Below are 19903 nucleotides of genomic sequence, written 5' to 3' on the forward strand. Positions count from 1 at the left end.
TTTGGACCCGGCTCTGCGTGTAGGACGCCTGAGGGAGTCGGTTCTTCGCTCAAACAGGACAGGGTTAAAGGAGCGGCTGCTTCGGGGCCTCTGGCTCGCTCCGGCTGGGGGTGGGGGTGGGGGGGGAGGGAGGGGCACAGAGTGTGGGGCGAGGCTGCGGCAGCAGAGGCAGGCGTGACGTTGCACCAACCTGAGGTGTGCTGTGCATTCTCCCAGGGAAGTTGTCCCTGGATCACCGGACCCTGGCAGTGGCGGGCTGCACAGGCTCCCGGGAGGGAAGGTGTGGAGAGTGACCTGTGCTTGCATACAGGCTTCTTGGTGGCAGCAGCAGTAGCCTTAGCATTTCATGCCCGTCTCTGGGGTCCTCGCTGACAGACGCAGCTCGCGCCCGTCTCTGCAGCTCGTTTAGGCAGCGCTCTTAATCCCCTCTCCTCGCCCACCAGGAAACAAAGAGGCAAGAAAAAGTCTCTTGCCTGTTTGGCAGCTCCAGACCTTTTCCAGGACTACCTCCCGGCTAGCTGTGGTGTGTTAACCCCTTCAGGCTGCGTTCAGGCTGCCAACCTCAGTCCTCTCCCTGCGATCTGACTGAAGCCCGAGCCTCAGCTCCCATCCCCGCCTGCCCCGGCGGGTGAGCAGACAAGCCTCTCGGGCTGGTGAGTGCTGGTTGGCACCGCTCCTCTGTGCGGCAATCTCTCTGCTTTGCCCTCCACACCCCTGTTGCTGAGCTCTCCTTCCATGGCTCCAAAGCTTCCCCACTCTGCCACCCGCAGTCTCTGCCCGTGAAGGGGCTTCCTAGTGTGTGGAAACCTTTCCTCCTTCTCAGCTCCCTCCCACTGGTGCAGGTCCCGTCCCTATTCTTTTGTCTCTGTTATTTCTTTTTTCTTTTGCCTTAAGTTTCTTGCCTTTTGGGAGGTCTGACATCTTCTGCCGGCGTTCAGTGGGTGTTCTATAGGAGCAGTTCCACGTGTAGATGTATTTCTGATGTATCTGTGGGGAGGAAGGTGATCTCCGCATCTTACTCTTCCACCATCTTCTCCTCTCCTATATCTCACTTAAGGCTTTTGATGCCCAATTATTTTTAGATTTTTTTAAATGAATTTTTATTGGAATATAATAGTGTTACAATGTTGTGTTAGTTTCTGCTGTACAGCAAAGTGAATGAGCTATATGTATACATATATCCCCTCATTTTTGGATTTCTTTCCCATTTAGGTCACCACAGAACACTGAGTAGAGTTCCCTGTGTTATACAGTAGATTCTCATTAGTTATCTATTTCATATATAGTAGTGTATATATGTCAATCCCAATCTCCCAATTCATCCCACCCCCTTTATCCCCCTTGGTATCCATAAGTTTTTTCTGTATGTCTGAGTCTCTGTCTCTGCTTTGCAAATAGATCACCTATACCATTCTTCTAGATCCCACATATATGCATTAATATATGCTATTTGTTTTTCTCTTTCTGACTTACTTTGCTCTGTATGATAGTCTCTGCAAATGACACACTTTTGTTCCTTTTTATGGCTGAGCAATATTCCATTATAAATATGTACCACATCTTCTTTATCCATTCATCTGTTGATGGGCATTTAGGTTGCTTCCATGTCATGGCTATTGCAAATAGTGTTGCAATGAACATTGGGGTGCATGTATATTTTTGAACTATGGTTTTCTCAGGGTATATGCCCAGGAGTGGGATTGCTGGATAGTATGGTAACTCTATTTTTAGTTTATTAAAGAACCTCCATACTCTTCTCCATAGTAGCTGTATCAATTTACATTCCCACCAACAGTGTAAGAGGGTTCCCTTATCTCCACACCCTCTCCAGCATTTATTGTTTGTAGATTTTTTGATGATGGCCATTGTGATTGGTGTGAGGGTAATACTGCATTGCAGTTTTGATTTGCATTTCTCTAGTAATTAGTGATGTTGAGCATCTTTTCATGTGTTTGTTGTCCATCTGTATGTCTTCTTTGGAGAAATGTCTATTTAAGTCTTCTGCCCATTTTAGGATTGGGTTGTTTGTTTTTTTGATATTGAGCTGCATAAGCTGCTTGTAAATTTTGGAGATTAATCCTTTGACAGTTGCTTCATTGGCAAATATTTGCTCCCATTCTGAGGACTGTCTTTTCGTCTTGTTTATGGTTTTCTTTGCTGTGCAAAATCTTTTAAGTTTCATTAGGTCCCATTTGTTTATTTTTGTTTTTATTTCCATTTCTCTAGGAGGTGGGTCAAAAAGGATCTTACTGTGAGTCATGTCATAGAGTGCTTGTTTTCCTCTAAGAGTTTTAGTGTCTGGCCTTACATTTAGGTCTTTAATCCATTTTGAGTTTATTTTTGTCTGTGATGTTAGGGAGTTTTCTCATTTCATTCTTTTACATGTAGCTGTCTAGTTTTCCCAGCACCACTTATTGAAGAGGCTGTCTTTTCTCCATTGTATATTCTTGCCTGCTTTATCAAAAATAAGGTGATCATATGTGTGTGGATTTATCTCTGGGCTTTCTATCCTGTTCCATTGATCTATATTTCTGTTTTTGTGCCAGTACCATACTGTCTTGATTACCGTAGCTTTGTAGTATAGTCTGAAGTCAGGGAGCCTGATTGGTCCAGCTCCATTTTTCTTTCTCAAGATTGCTTTGGCTATTCGGGGTCTTTTGTGTTTCCATACAAATTGTGAAATTTTTTGTTCTAGTTCTGTGAAAAATGCCAGTGGTAGTTTGATAGGGATTGCATTGAATCTGTAGATTGCTTTGGGTAGTATAGTCATTTTCACAATGTTATTCTTCCAATCCAAGAACATGGTCTATCTCTCCATCTGTATGTATCATCTTTAATTTCTTTCATCAGTGCCTTATAGTATTCTGCATACAGGTCTTTTGACTCCTTGTGCACAACTGAGGAGTGTGCACTTGCTCCAATAATATCCCCCTCTACTGCCTCTAGCAGCAACATTGATTGGTTTAGAGATTATCATACTAAGTTTAGTAAGTCATAAAGAGAAAAATAAATGCCATATGATATCATTTATATGTATCATCTAAAATATGATACAAATGATCTTATTTACAAAATATGCTCATGGACATAGAAAACAAACTTATGGTTACCAAAGGGGAAAAGGGATAGGGGAGGGATTGGGATTAGCAGATACAAACTACTATATATAAAATAGATAAACAAGAAGGTCCTACTGTATAGTACAGGGAACTATATTCAATATCCTGTAATAAACCATAATGGAAAGGGATATGAAAAACAATATATATATATAACTGAATCACTTTGCTGTATACCAGAAACTAACACAACACTGTAAATCAACTATACTTCAATTGAAAAAAAGAAGAGTAGTAATATGTTAAGACCTCGCAAGAGCAAATGTTAAAGATGAATGCCAGGATTTCTATAGATTTGTATGTATAGTTTCGTGTGAAAATTCATGAGATGAAACAAATCCTCTTTCCAATACCATTTGATTTCTAAATTATAATGTGTAGATAACCACTACATCTGGTATGAAAAAAAGAAAAAGATCCTTATCATAAAATAGTCAATGAGGTATCTGTACCTCTTTTAAGTCTGGCATCATAATTTATCTTATTTTTGTGCCTAGATATACAGAGGAAAGATGAGCTGAATACAGACCATATGAGGCTAGGAATTTTTTCCCTTTGGATTTTAGTCATATTAAATGATATATTTATTTGCAATTCTGTTAAGTTAGAAGATTTCTGTAGAATATTATCATTCTTTTGGTTTGGGGACCCACTTAGGATGAATAATAAACAAAACTGAAAAGTCAGCATTCTGGCAATATGTCAATATTGCTGAAGCAATACACCTAAGCCAGCCAAAATGCAGTTTGACTCAAAGTATTCTGGATGAATTTCCATTTAGCCAAATGGTAATTTGGCCTCAAATGAATATCCTGTCACTAGATTTGAGTTCTGGTAATTTTAATACAGCATAAGAATGATTAGAAATTTGATTATATATGTTCAGGCAGTACTGGAACAACTTAAATGTTCAACAGTGGGGAAGTAGTTATTATTAGAAAAATAATAATATAAAGTCATGTGTGGCTTTGGAAGGTTTTGTTCCAAAGTGTTAGCAATAATTTTCTCTCTGGATGGGTGGGGTTAGGGGTACTATATGCTTCCTTTGCATATTTGTATTTTTCTCTAAAACCTTCCTTTGCTTTTGTAGTAATAAGAAAGAAAATTAAAAGGTAAAGAAACTTAGTTTTTAAAAGAAAATTAAAAGATCTAAAATTTTCAGTGGATTTAGCTCTCAATTATTTTAATCATACTGCTCTAATAGTTTGACTAAGTTTTCGTTTTCTGGCACTGTGTAAAATATTTAAATTGAATTAAATTGTTTTTAAAAACAGAAATATGGACGAAAATTCTTAGTCATATACAGAGGCTGCCAGACTACTCCCACGGCTCTCCAAATTGCCATATATATATTTTTTCCAAACAAATCAATTTTGGCTAACGTGTCTGTTAGCCAACTTATTTCAGCTCAAATTTTGTGTAAGAATCCCCACTTTCAGCCCATCTGTCAAGTAACCTTGCATTCTCTTTCTGGTCTTGAAGTAAATTATCTGATAAACTCATTCACAATAAGATGTTTGAAACATAATCACTGGGAGTAAGATCTATGGGACAAAGGTTTAACTGGTGCCCTTCAAATAGTACTAGTACATGAGCAAGCACTTCTCTTGTGGTTAAAGCTCGTTTTTGAGACTACAGAAAAATGTGAGGAGTAAAAAGCTTTGGCTGAGGCTTGAGTCTCAGAACTCTAGACTCTGGGTGACAGGAGGAAAAAAAAAAACTTTTTTCAAAGCCTTGAAGAACATGGAATCCTGGCTCATCAAAGATGAAAACCAACACAGGTCACATTACTTAACTTTTAGTTCACCAGCTTGGGTCACCTCACTAGTATTTATAAGACTGAAGAGAAAGTTATATTCTGTTTGTAGAGACTATTTTTGCAGAATGCCCCAGATTAGTCCACATGGGCCTAAGGAAGGGAATTGCACTGCTTTCATCCTAAAAAACAGAAAAATCAAAGGAAAAACCAAAGCACAACCAAAATAAAATGTAACTATTTAAAGAAATCTCTCTGAGGAAATAAACCTTTAAATAGTTTAGTTATTTTAGGCTTTTAAACTATTCATCACAATTCCTTAGAATTCCAATCTAGTTTAACACTAATTTATTATAACATGTTTGTAGCATTTTCCTTCTGTTGATTACTCAAGTATTCTACTTATTGGAAAATTTAGGAGTTCTTGTGCTGACTTTCTTCGTGAACAAATGTTGTGTGAATACAGTCACCAGAAAGGACCAATTTAGTATAGCCTATGGAGGGCTGAGGGGAGCAATCTGTTTCTCCCTTGTTTTTCTGCTCCCAGAGTTTTCCAGAAAGAAGCTCTTCATTACAGCAACCACAGTCGTTATCCTCTTTACCGTTATTGTTCAGGTAAACAAAACAAAGTAGTGCAATTTGAAACCTTCCACTTAGATGGATATGAATGGGCCAACATTCTCTTTCAGGAACTTGAAATGAGTGTATATTTAGGAGAGACAATTATAACATGTGAAATAGTCTCTACCATAACTCAAACAGAACATTTGCAAAACTTGAGATGGGATTTATTTTTAAATCAATAGGGGGATGGAAGAATTGGCATTTATTCAAGTGGTTGACACCAATAGCTTTACAAAAAAGACTGCAATTTAGCTACTTAAAAAGGTAAAGTTGAGGTTGAGAACAGAAGAGGAAATAAATAAAATGCTTTAGGAGTTTCATTCTAAGGCAGGTTTTCTCTTGAATTATCTCTTTATCCTCTGCATATCACCATTTCCCTCTAATTGCCATTTCACTTCAGTTTTATAAAGCTGGGCAAAAGAATATTGAAAAAATGTCTAAAAACCTATTCAGCAACTTAATGAGATAGTATTTCAAATTTTGGCTAAAATGTTTTAACGAGCATAATGATGGTGGATATTTGTGTGTGTGTGTGTGTGTGTGGTGGAATAAGACAAGTCAGAAGATTTGAATCTGGCAGGCTTCCCTTAAACAAAATAATTATTTCTCTAGAATGGGTGAGATCATTCCTTAGGCTTTGAATTTTTTGTTTTGTTTTATTTTGTTTGTAAATGACTGATTAATGTTGAACATTTATTTTCTTCTCATTTAAAACTTAATGAATTGTATTAAACCAGTCCCGAATCAAATTGTGTTTTTATCTAAGCACTAACTGATTTTCACTTTAATATGTGTCATGTAGCGCAATGTTACTTCAAAATGAAGAGTCATTTTAAAGAATTAACTTTCAATTCCTATATCTTTTAGAATTCTTAATGTCTCTGATAAATTATCAGTAACACTCATGTTCTCCTTTAATTTTGCATTTCTTCCAGGTGTTCAAATGCATCTTACTCCTAGAGACTTCATCATTTGGTATTTACATTTTCCCATTGATTAATACTGTAATCCATTTAAGACCATGATTGGGGAGTTTAGGTGTTTTGGGGAGGTATTGTTGGATGATTGTAATTGTAGACAGATTGTAAAATAATGTCTCATGTCATTCTAACACCATCTAGTGGTTAAAATATTTTCAGAAATTTAAATTTTGTTTAAGAATTAAGACCCATTGGGGGGAAAAAAAAAAACAAAGTACAATGTTATATTTTACTTATTGGAGATTGATAAAATTGCCATGATGTGTTTCAAGCAAATGAGTGCCTGGTCCACCATCAGTAGAACATATCTTTCAATTTTTTTCTGTGATACACTGGACATGCTCTGTAGTGATCCGGCCATTTTTACCCCTTTATTCTTCTTGAGGGGAAAAGAGGACTAGAGTTAAAATCAGAAGACCTGGGTGCTATTCACAACGTTATTCCAGATGAGCTTTCTATCTTGGACATTTTATTGATTACTCAGTATCTTTTTTTTTTGTAGAAAGAGGATACAGGGCCTATCTTTCAGGGCTGTTTTGTTATAAAGATCAAATAGTAATATAAGTTTAAAATAATTTTGTGTTTATAAGGTATTATTTTTATTGTTACTATGACTGAGCACACTCAAGAAATTTATCTTCACATGCTGCGTCAGCTTGTCAGTTTCACTTAACTACAATTTGGATTCTGCCCTCACTGTTCCACCAAAATTATTCTTGCCAAAAGGTCTCTGCTGGCGTCCTTAGTGCCAAGTTAGGACACATTCTTTTGTCCTAACATTATGAAACTTGTCAGCACAGTTTTATACAGTGGGCTACTTCTTTCTTGAAATACTTTTTTTTTTTTTTTGCTTTTTTTGACATCATACCCTGCTAGTGTTTCTGTCTTTCTGGTCATTTCATAGACATCTTTGCAGGCTGATCCTTTTCTATTGGGTCTCTAAATGTAAGGGTTCTCCAGTATTAGGTCCTGAATATTCTGTTCTCCCTATACTTTTTTATTAGGTGTTTATATTCATTTTCATAGCTTCAAATGCAGTATAAATTCTGATGACTTCTGTTTACCTGTAGTCCAGCTATCTACTCTGAGATCTAGATGTTTACATTCAACTGTTACTTCATACTTCCACTTGGATGTCTCACAAGAATATCACAGCTGTTAACAGAAAAAAAAAAGCACAACCTAAAAGTTGTGAGTTATGTTTTATTTGGGCACCTTACTGAGGACTATAGCCTGGGAACAGCCTCTCAGATAGCTCTGAGGAACTATTTCAAAGAGGTAAGAGAGAGGCCAAGATATATAGGAGTTATTGCTGAAAAAAAATGTAGTCAAACATCAAAACATTACTGCTAATCACAAAAAGCAGACATCTCAAGTTAATGATTTTAGTGCTTTTCTGTGTATGGGAAGATGCAAGGGTCTGAGCTCATTGAAATTATTCCTTAGATATGCATCTTAACTTTCTAGGGCCACTGTCCTGTTTTTCTCCATCCTGAATTCCCCTGAGGGCATACCTTTGGGGGTAGCTGCAGTGGCTGATGGCTTGATGGCAGGCAACATTCATTGTCTATGGGAATGGCAGGCAACATTTGTTTTCATCCACACAGGCAATATATCTACAAAGGATAAATCTGATTCTCATCTGTTTTGCTTCTGTCTTAGTAAATGGCTCTGATATCCATCCATTTACTAAGGCTAGAAATGTAGAATACATCTTTGATTATTTCCTTTTACTTATCCTTCACGTCAAACCCTGTGGTTTCTAACTCCAAAATAGATCTTCAGTATATGTATTTGACTTTTAAAAAGTTTCTAGATATACAAAATTGTATTAATAAATATTTTGATTTATGACACACTAGAATCATTGGCCCATACATGGCATTTATTTATTAATTCACTCATTCTTTCAATCTTTCATTTAATACTTCTAACAGTTGTGAGCCCAGCACTAAATTTGAGAAAGTTAACAATAACCCGTGCAATGCATCCCTATCCTGTTTTCCTTCATCTCTCACTCTCTCATAGGTAACTGAATGAATCATTTACCAATCTCTTGTCTTTTAAAAAATAGTTTTTGAAATCACATATTACACACATAGACACACACATAAACAATATATTGATCAGTTTAAATTGTTTTCTAACTTTATGAAAGTGTGTATGTGGGGGTGTGTGTATGTGTATGTATTGCATGTAGCCTTCTGGAATTTTTTTCATCTATTAACATTTTATTACTAATACTTATTCACATAGTTGTGAGTAGTTGTAGCTCATTCATTTTCAGTGTTCTACAATACTGCATTTTATGATTATACACCAATTTATTTATTCATTGTCCTTTCAATTGATATTTTTTTTTCTTTTATGCTTTTACAAATGGTGTTGTCAAAAATATTCTTGTATCTGTCTCCTTGCAGAATCTCTATGCTATTCTCCATTACTATTGCCATCATCTTAGTCCAAGCTACTATCATCTGTTTCCTGAACTGCCTTAAAATTTTCCATTTTCCTTTCCCCTTTCAATCTGTTATCCCCACAGAATCAAAAGCAATATTTTTAAAACACAAATTTTATTATTTCCAAAATTCTTCTATTGGTTCTTTTTGAACTTTTAATAAATTCCAAAACACTTAACATGACTATAAGCTGTGACAAATATTGCTCATGTCTACCTTTGAAGCCTCACATTTTTGGGCCATTCTCCCTCTTGATCACTGTGTTTTAAAAGCCTCTTTAACTGCTTCAAACTTGACAAACTTTTTCTCAACTTGGGGTTTTCCAAAATGTCATTCCTTCTCCCTAAAACACTATCTCATAAGTTCCTTGCATATCTGTCTTCCTTTTATCCTTTAATCCTCAGCTATATACAACCTCCTCAGAGAAGCCTTCCCAGACCTTCTATGTAAGTGCGTTTGATTTTATTTCTGGGAGAGCCAAAACTGTAATTAAACTATGTCTTGTTTTGATGGTGTGGGGCTTAGTATAAGCATCTCCATTTTGGGCCTATTGTTTTGAACACTTTCATAGAATGTATCACTATATGTATGTATGTATGTATCTATCTATCTATCTACCTATCTAACAATCTTTTAGTTATTTTCTTCTCCACTTGGGTGATGTCTGTCTCCTCTACTAGGCTGAGTTCCATGAATGCAGGAAACATATATGATTTATTCTCCACTATATACTCAGAGTCTACTAGTGTGGGCTCCAATGAAATGTGCAATAAATATCTGTGAAATAAGGAAATAAATGAATAAATAGTAAATAAAAGTTAATTTGGAGTATGAATATAAATTATGAACATATATAGTAGACCTTTGAACTTGAGACCATTTTTTTTTAAAACATGATTTTTATTGATTTACTCAAGACTTCATTTAACCAGCTATGCTACAGAGATTCAAAATGTGGAATAAAATTTTGTCTCTCACCTATATTTTACATCTTCAAAAGACCAGAATATAATAGTACAAAATACATAAAATGGGTTATAGGAGGAGATGTCAGGATCAGGTTGGTTTGACATCTTTATTTTAAAAGCATTAATTTTGATCTCTCCATGGTAGACTGAATGGAATGAATTAAATTAAGTGAAGATGGAGAGTTGCATGGATGGGTTTAAAAATGCAAATATGGAGTCAGCCTTTCAAAATGCCAGGTCATTAGACAGACCTGCTCACACTGGGAAGCTTTTTGCCTGTGATAAACACTGTTAAAGGATGTAGTTCTATCCCATGAAAGCATTGTATGATGATTTTTCAAATGTCAGAATGAATTTAGTGGATTCGTACAACTCAAATGTCATCTAAAAAGCGGGAATTACACAAAATTACTTATGAAAACCATGTGAATAGGACGATCCCCTGACTTTGGGCAATTCAGATGCTTTTGCAAAAGATTACAGCGTTCCAAATTGTAAAGGAAGTTTTTGGTGTGACATGCTCATTTGGTGTGTTAAAGAAACCAGGGCCAAAGTAAGGCATTTTTGTCATTTAACACTGCTGAAGAGCTGATGAAGAGCTAGGACACCTTGAGTTTCTTTTAAGTTTCAACCTTAACATTAATGGGAATTATTACCTGCTTCTTTCCACATCTCTGAAATAAGGTGAAAATAGAAACCTTATGGGGATGCATTTTCAAAGTGTTTTGAAAATGACTAAGTAGTGTGGAAGTTCATTGAAAGCAATAGATTTTTTTGTTTATTTGCAGCCAGTTTTTTCCATATTCCACCTCATGTTTTATACTTCAGTTGATAGCTTTCTTTCTTAAAGTCCTTGTTCCCACATGTAAATGTTAGAGCAAATCTCAACTTCTCTTACTTTTCATTCAACCATACTTTTGTTTAAAAAGACAAAACAAAACTAAGAAAAGAGAACTCTGCAAAGAGCAACTTGTTTTTTAGTAGTCATCCATGGAAGCTCCTTCAACTTTCCAACATAACTGCATCTGCTCCTAGCCTTTTCTTTCTTCTTATTACAGAGCTGTAATTTATTTATTAATTATTTTTTATTTATTATTATTATTTATTATTAATTTATTTATTACAGAGCTGTAATCTTATTACAGAGCTGTCTCCTATCTCAAGCTATGCTCTGTAATCTATTCCTTTCTTGTCTTGCATTTTCAATCAGTTATTTTGTCTCATGTATATTCACACTCTTCTTCTCAACTAGATCCTTCCCATCAACTTTAAACAGGCTCAAGTCACTCCTATTTAAAACACAACACAACTACACTAAACTAAAGTAATTCTCTCTTTTGACCTCATAAATCTTTGTTGCTCCCATCTCTTTTATTAAGGTTACTAATGACATTTGCAATCCTCATTTCACTTGAGCTTTCACAGGAATTCCACATGAGTCAAACTCCCACCTTCTTGAAATATTGTCTTTTTTGTGCTTTGTGACAACTCACTTTCTGATTTTCCTCTTACCTCTCTGGTTCCTCTTTCTCTGTCTCTTTTGCAAGCTTATTCTCATTGTTATATCACTAAATATCAGAGTTCCTCAAAGATTCCTGTAGAGCCTTTCCTCTTCTCACTCTTTACTCTTTCCCTAATGATTTCATCCATACCCACATAACGGCTTCATTTACTGACTGTATACATATGACTTATGAATTTATATATCCAGTCTAAATATCTGAGTTCTAGAACATACTGTTTTCTTGACACCCTCACTTGGCTATCTCACAGGGATCTTAAGTTTTGTATGTTTAAAATTGAACTTTTGATTTTCCCTGCCAATCTGGTTCCTACCTTTAGTCGTCCTAACTTAGATTAGTGTTACCATCCTCTACTCCTTTTGCTCAAGCATGGAATCTTAGTGTCATCCTTTCTGTCATACTGTCCTTTTTTATGTCTATTTGGTCACTAAGTCAGTTTCTTTGTATCCGCTCTGCCATCATCTTTGTCTAAGCTATCACCATCTCTAACATGGAATACAAAAAACAGTCTCCTAAACAGTCTCCTCATATCCATTATGGCTCATTTTCAACGCTTTTTCCACACTGAAGCTAGTTATCTTTTTAAAGCACAAATCTGGTCAAGCCATTTCAATTTTCAATTAGTCTTAGAATTTTTAAAAAATGGCTAACACAGCCTGGAAAGCTTTGCATTGTCTAACCCCAGCCTCTCTCTCTAGTCTTAATAATAATATGATCTCCCTTGTACTCTACATCCCAACTACACAAGGTTTTCATTTTCTCTAATATGCCATGCCAAGGGGCGTTATCAGTGCTATTATTCTCTCAGCCAGGAATGGTTCTTTCCCCTTCATATAGCTAAAGTCTGCTCATCCTTCAGGTTTTAGCTTAGGAAAAACTTATCCTTCAATTTAAACTGTGTTACTCTGTCATAAACCAGCTTCATTTCCTTCAGAACACTTATCTCAAGTTGTAGTTGTTCATTCATTAATGCAATTATTAAACTAATGGCTCTCTCCCTGAGACATACTACACTGTAGCCTCCATAAGGCTGTGGGCCCTTTCGACTTTACTTTCCCATTGTAACTCCAGTGCCTAATATAGAATTTGGCAATAATACATGTTCAATAAATATTGTGGCACAACTCGATGAATAGTTATTAATATAGAATGTTTGCTTCTTTTATTATCCCTCTTAAGAAAAATTTAAAGTAACATGTGGAGAGGACTGTAATCCCATATATAATGGATGATGAATAATAAAGACTAAATGATATACCTGAGGTATTTGGCAATAATTGAAATGAAAATCTCTTGCAGCACTTTGGCTCTGTGATTTGACTACTTCTTTCTGTTTTTGAAATATAGTGGTAGATTTTTTTTAGGATTTATTAAATGACCTACATATTTGTAAACAATACATATATATATTCCCCATTGATCTTTGTGAGAGAAAACCACAGCACATCTCTCTGGTGTTAGACCAATGGTCCCTCTGAATTTTAAGAGAATATTCTAAATTCCTATCATGGCCAGATTAAGAGATATGTGCATATGCACCCACACATAGACACACAGACACACAGACAGACAGACACACACAGACACACACACCAGGGAAATATTCAAGCACTAATTTTATATGAAAGAAATTCAGCTTTCTGTTTTTCATTTTGTAGGGGATGGCCATTCATCCTCTTGTTGACTTATTAGATGTGACTAGAAGAGAGACCTCTCCAACTGTGAGTGAACAAATTCTCATTCGGGTAAGATGTCTATACATCATGTAGGTCATTTTGTTGACTGGAACTAACCCATTAGGTCCTTACATATTAGGTCTTCTTATACTTGAATTTCTCTAATAAAAGGAGACGTGATTTTATGAATTCTAAACAGGTATTTGTTATATTGTGACAATCTGTAATTTGAAAATCAATAAGTCAGTTCTTCTGGTAAGAGGTAAGAACAATGGAAGTCTGAATTCTAGCATTTGCTCTGTTACTATCCAGCTTCCCTCATTATCTTAGAAAAGTCTTTTAACTATTTTGTGACCTTGGTTTCCTAATCAGTAAATTTAAATGGCTGTTTAAATGATCTCTGAAATCCTATCCAGGTTGAATAATCTATGAACTATGAATTATTTTACTCCAAATTATAACAGTTTTTGGTTTGTTTAACATATTAATTCTTAATATTAGACTAAATTATCCAGTAACTTAGTTAATTCTCTATTTGATATCATAAAGCAATTGCTTATAAGCTGACCTGTGTAATCCTTATGTAGTTGGAAAATTTTTCTTGGGGTATTTTAGTCTTTGGTGGAGATTTTTTTTTTGTACCATCAAGGATTGTGAAAGTTAAAAATTTCCATATTCAAATTTCAAAATATACTCTTTGAAATAGGGTTTCAAAATTACACAGAGTTTAGAAGAAAATGACTCATTTCTACATTAGAAGTAAGGAGAAGTTCAGAGAAATTTAAAGATGTGAAATCTATGTCACTTGGTTTTATCTTCTTATAGAAATAAAATTTGAATTGTTGCTTATCCCAAGTGGGCTTTTATAAAATATAACAACAGTAGTATTGAAATATAGAGAATGTTAAGAATGATTTCAAGATACCCTTAGATTTATTAATGTGGAAAAAAACTCTGGGAATTTTAGTCAAAGAGAAGAGCTAGCTTGTCTACCTTGCTTCTAACTTCAATGTGGCACAGTTCATAATTTCCTGAGATACGTTTTCAGCACATGTAATGGCTTTCTACACATAAACACTTAAGTTTTATTAATAACTATGTGCCTAAGAATGTGTACAGATAAGCATGACTAATTCAACTTTTTATGTTCTTTTCTTCAAATTTTAATACTTGATTGCCCATTTTGTAGAAAAAACATATGTTGGGATTTTTATTATAATGGAATTACATTTTTTAGGCTATTTTGGGGGGAAATCATACTTTTTACTGTATTATTTCTACCATATGGATGACTTTTAATGACTGTATAATATATATTACATTGATAAGACATAATTTAATTTATTTAACCAATTTATAGGACGGAGTCAAACTTTATTTTCTTTTTTCCAACTTTTTATTTTAAAAAGGTCAAGCATACAGATTTCAAAGATAGTTCAATGAATATGTATATACCCTCTACCTGGATTCAATGTAACCTTTCCCATCTTTGCTTTACCACTCTCTGTCTATATATGTATATATTATTATTGTCATTTGCTGAATCATTTGAGATTAAGTTGTAGACAGCTGACTATTCACTGCTAAATATTTCAGCATGTATTAATATTTCCTAAGTAAAAGGACATTCTAGTACATAAACACAATTTTTTATCAAATTCAGAAAGTTTAAAACTGAAACAATAGTGTAATCTAATATAACTCCATATTCAAAATTTTTCCAAGTGTACCAATAATGTTTTTATAGCATTTTTCTCCTGATCTAGGATCATACATTGCATTTAGTTGTCATATCTTTTTAGTTACCTTTAATCTAAAACTATTTTTCAGCATTTTGTTGTTTTTTATGACACTGGCATTTTTGAAAAGTGCCTGAAGTTACTTTGTAGAATATCACTCAAATTGGGTTTATTATTTCCTCATAAATATATTCAGGCTATTTTTTGTGATGTTATATCAAATTAAACTTTTAATCTTAGTATTTAAAGTCCTTTGTTAACTATTTTCTCTTCCCCACCCTTGACCTACATCTATCCAACCTTCTTTTTCTCATAAATTCCTTATATAGTTCCTTGTTTTCTCCCATACATTTTACTCACAATGTTCCCATTACATAGAATGATTTATTTTTTCCATATGTAACCCCATTTCTTCAGGGCCAGCTCACAATGTACATTTTCATATAAGCCTTCTCTAACTCCATCTTTTTCTATTTCTTTCTTAAATTTTCCTTTTCTTGTTGCATTTATACATGTACACATGCCAAGTTTGAACTGTATTATCATGCACGTGCTTTGATCCCTGTCCACTTCTTTAAGTCTTGCCTCTTCAATTTGGTTCTACGTCCTTCAAGGGCAAGGGCCATGCCTTTTACTACTTTTATTTCCTTCATTTTTACCAGGCCCAGATTTTTGATAGATGAATGAATCTATCATATGATACTGATTGATATGTGCATTTTCAATTTTAAATGGAGTGTCTCCAATGCTAATACTAGAATTACTGCAAATATTCTTACATATAAATATAGATGCTCCTTTTTATGCTTACCCTGAAAAGAGCTTAAGATTAAAAAAATAAGTAAGTGGGATGAAATCAACAATTTTGAAGACACTTTTGAGGGATTCTTTTATTTGGTAGTAATTGACCAAGTTCCTCATGCATACTGTATATTTAGACATATGTTTTGTTCTATTTCAGTTATTTGATCATTTGCTGGCTGGCAGAGAAGACATATCAGGACACTGGGGACAATATTACTGGAAAGACAAGTGAGAATTTGCCAAAAGTATGCTTGTGTACATGTATAGAAAAGTGGAAGTGAGCCTATATCTCTTTCTGTATGTTTCTCTTGGGTATAGTTGAGATTTATTCATCCATATATTATAAAAAAGATGACAGCTAAAAAACAAAGACAAAGATCTTTCTTTTTCTTTTTATCATGAAGGACATGACTGATGCCAAGTCCAGACCCCAAAACTAAATTGTGTGCCATAAAGTTCTCAGACCTCCCTTTTTTGGGGGTAGGGGATATTATGCCCAGTTCCAGAGAAAGAGATTTTACATCAGATCATGTTACTATCCTAATTAAAGTTTCTATTATCTTGTCACTTAAAAAATATCCAAACTTTTTACCTCAGTTTACAAATCTGGCTACTGTTAGCTTTCTTCCACATCTCATTCTATTCTCTCTGCCACATACTACACTGTAGCCATGTTGTCCTTCCTAACACATTAAGTTCACCACATTTCTAACTTAAAGCCTTTATGTAATGTTCCATCTGTCTGGAATGCTCTTCTACCTGATCTTTGCATGCCTAGTACCTTCATGTCATTTAAGCCTTGGCTAAAATTTCATTTCCTCAAAGAGTTCTTCCCTTACTACTCAATCATTCTCTATTATATCAATGTGCCGTAATTATCTGAATAACATATAACTCTAATATTTTAATGTCTTATCTTGTTTATTAAATAAAATTTTATTTTAATTTGAAAAACTATAATTCATATAAATCTATCATTATTCTTATTGTATGTTTCTCTCCAACTAAAATGTAAGTGGCAAAAGGGCAGAGACCTTGTCTGCACTAAGTTCTGTAACTGCAGCACTTAGAAAAGTTCCTTCCACATAGTAAGTACCCAATAAATATTTTTGAATGAATGACTAAATGAATTATAAAAGGGATATTTTTAATGTTGATATTAAATCTAGTCCTAGATTTTAAATCCAAATGTTTAAACTATTCTAAATTATGATCTATTTCTAAGTGCCCTGGTAACAACCCTTATTAAATCTGCTGCTTCAGCCTAGATTCCTTGAAGGAGCTGTGTAAAACAACAGATACGGTTTTAGCAGCCAACCCTTGGCACAAGCGGTAGGGTTGATATTTTGTCAACATCCTTTTATGCCACCATCCAGGAAAGATGTTTTCTAAGGTGAAATTAGTGTCAGAGAACTAAGAGAAATTATAATAGTGGTCACTCCCAAAGCAAGTTTATTTTAAACTCTGATAAAGAATAAATTAATTTACCCTTCTTATAAATGCAAAAGATCTAGCAAAAATCAGTCTTTTCCACATGTTTGATTTGGATGTTTGCTTTTGATCACAGAGAAGGGATGTAAACCATGAATGGGACTATTTACACTTATTGTCTTGTCCTTCCTGATAATTCAAACTGCCAAACAATTAAATATTTTTTACAATAAACAGTTTGAGCTAATTACTTGGCTTTCTGTTTATGTTCCATGTGGTTTTATGCAGTGACTTTTGTCTGTGGAAGAGCTACACACACAGACTTTGAAAACTTCATGAAGAACCTAGGGGCAAGACAGGAATAAAGACGCAGACCTACTAGAGAATGGACTTGAGGATATGGGGAGGGGGAAGGGTAAGCTGGGACAAAGTGAGAGAGTGGCATGGACATATATACACTACCAAATGTAAAATAGATAGCTAGTGGGAAGCAGCCGCATAGCACAGAGAGATCACCTCGGTGCTTTGTGACCACATAGAGGGGTGGGATAGGGAGGGCGGGAGGGAGGGAGACACAAGAGGGAAGAGATATGGGGATACATGTATATGTATAACTGATTCACTTTGTTATAAAGCAGAAACTAACACACCATTGTAAAACAATTATACTCCAATAAAGATGTAAAAAAAAAAAAAAACTTCATGGTTACATAGATTTGGGTCATCTCCTTTCCTTCTTCTTCCCTTTGCTCTCACCTATTCTCACAAATATCCTCTTCCTCTAAAATAGCGTCTCTACTGAGCTCCATACATTTCAGGGTCCGATTTTTTTCATTGATAAAAATTGCTATGTAACATTCTACAGTTTTTTTGTTTTGTTTTTTCTGATACTGCCACCTATTGTTTTCCTGAGCCAATTTCAGGTTGACAACTTGAGCATAGAGTCAAGTGGCCTTAGACTCCTGGAACATCAGAAAGTGCCTTTTTTAAAAAATGTAATACAGTTTATTTTTCCCTTTATAGAAGTAAAATATCATTTGTTGTTTTAAATGTTAAAAATGCAGAAAAGTAGAAAATATCGTCTTATTCTTAAGTAACAATCACTTGGTTTACTTCCCAGTCTTTTTTCCTATGCTTAATTTTTTATTAATATAAATATATATTTATATATTATATATATATATAAATATATATAAAAATATAATATATATATTAATTAATTAATTAATATTAATTAATTATATTATAAAATTAATTATAAAATTATATAATTTATATATAATTTTTATATATATAAAATTTTATATATATAAAAATTTTATATAATTATAAAATTATATAATTTATATATAATTTATATATATATAAAAGTTATATAATTATATAATTATAAAATTAATTAATATTAATTAATTTATATATTAATTAATTAATATTAATTAATTAATATATATTATATATTATATAAATATATATAATATATATATAAATATATATAAATATATATATTATATATATATATATATAATAATATTATTATATTAATAATAAAATAAAATTTTATTATTATTTTTATTAATATATATATAATTAATATATATTTTATATATATTATAATATATATATATTATATATACCATATATATAATTTACCTTTTCTTTTTCACTTAGAATAGTTACACACATTTTGACAAATTGTTAAAACTCTTAATGAAAATCATTTTAAATGGTTTTAAAATATTCCCTGACATGAAGGAATTGTAGTGCACTTAATTAACCACTTTATATTGTTAAGCATTATGAGTGTTTCCAATTTTTCTGTTTTTATAGAATAAGAGTGCAGAGAAAGTGCCTTTTAATATGTAAACAATTGAAAAAGAAGTAGACCTCAGGAAAGTATTCAAGATTATGGTGCATGTTTTTTAAAATATGAACTTATTGACCATAAATTTATATTTAGCTGAACATTTTCACTCAGGTGTTGTGAAACTGTGGTTTAGCATGATTTATTTTTCATTTTGTGAGTTTACTGTGTGAGTTTAAATTCAGATTCCCTAAGCAAACATTTAACACAGTTGTTCTATTCCTTTTCCCATTCATTGAAATAAACTATATAAGCCCTCTTCCTTCAATGGCCTTCTCTGAAATATAGACCCTACTTGGCCAATATTTCTGTCTTTGGTGCAAAGGTTTTATCTTCATAGTCTGTGTTTCCCTTGGCTTGGTTGACATTAATGGGATAAACCTAAAACTTCAGTTTCCTAATAAAGACATATTTGAAATTAAGTAAAAATTTCTTATAAGTTATTTTCTTTTTACACCATAGATTATTTTTTCTATTTAAACAAAGCACATTTGGAATAGGCAGTGGGTGAACCAGTTCTGAGACCTTCTAGCTAGAGTATAAAAGTACTGAAAAAAATGGCAGTAATTTTTTGGAATTTTTATTTTATATGCTTCTTGAACAGATTGGAGTATTTCAACAGCAAGTATCTGCAGAAGATTTTGCTCAGAGAATATGACCAGCCCATATCAAGCATTGTGCTTCTTTATGAAAAGCTTGAAAGAAAACACGCCATTGAGCTAGCAGAAGCAGGCCAGTAAATATACACACCATATAGTACATCTTTTCTGTAAGTGTGTGTGTGTGTGTGTATGTGTGCACACCCATGTGTTTGTGCATGTTTGTGTGTCTTCATTTGTTTAATGAGATATCACAAAAAAAATTACAGAATTATTTAAAGTTCCTTCCCTTTCAAGCACAGTTGTCTTTCTTTGCATCACCTCCTGGGAAAATATGAAGAAGAGCTTAGATAAAATGGAG

The 19903-nt window shown here is 33.8% G+C and overlaps 1 protein-coding gene across 1 annotated transcript in view; it reads left to right on the forward strand.

The window, feature by feature from the left end:
* The window catches only part of LOC132357097 (sodium/hydrogen exchanger 2-like), a 52684-nt gene that overhangs the window by 25215 nt on the left and 7566 nt on the right, over window positions 1-19903 (forward strand). Inside the window, 5 exon segments of the mRNA XM_059910402.1 lie at window positions 3501-3516; window positions 5342-5490; window positions 13088-13174; window positions 15806-15876; window positions 19548-19679. Of these exon segments, the coding sequence (XP_059766385.1) occupies window positions 3501-3516; window positions 5342-5490; window positions 13088-13174; window positions 15806-15876; window positions 19548-19679 (455 nt within the window).

The sequence above is a fragment of the Balaenoptera ricei genome, chromosome X, assembly GCF_028023285.1.
Source record: "Balaenoptera ricei isolate mBalRic1 chromosome X, mBalRic1.hap2, whole genome shotgun sequence".
Taxonomy (NCBI): domain Eukaryota; kingdom Metazoa; phylum Chordata; class Mammalia; order Artiodactyla; family Balaenopteridae; genus Balaenoptera; species Balaenoptera ricei.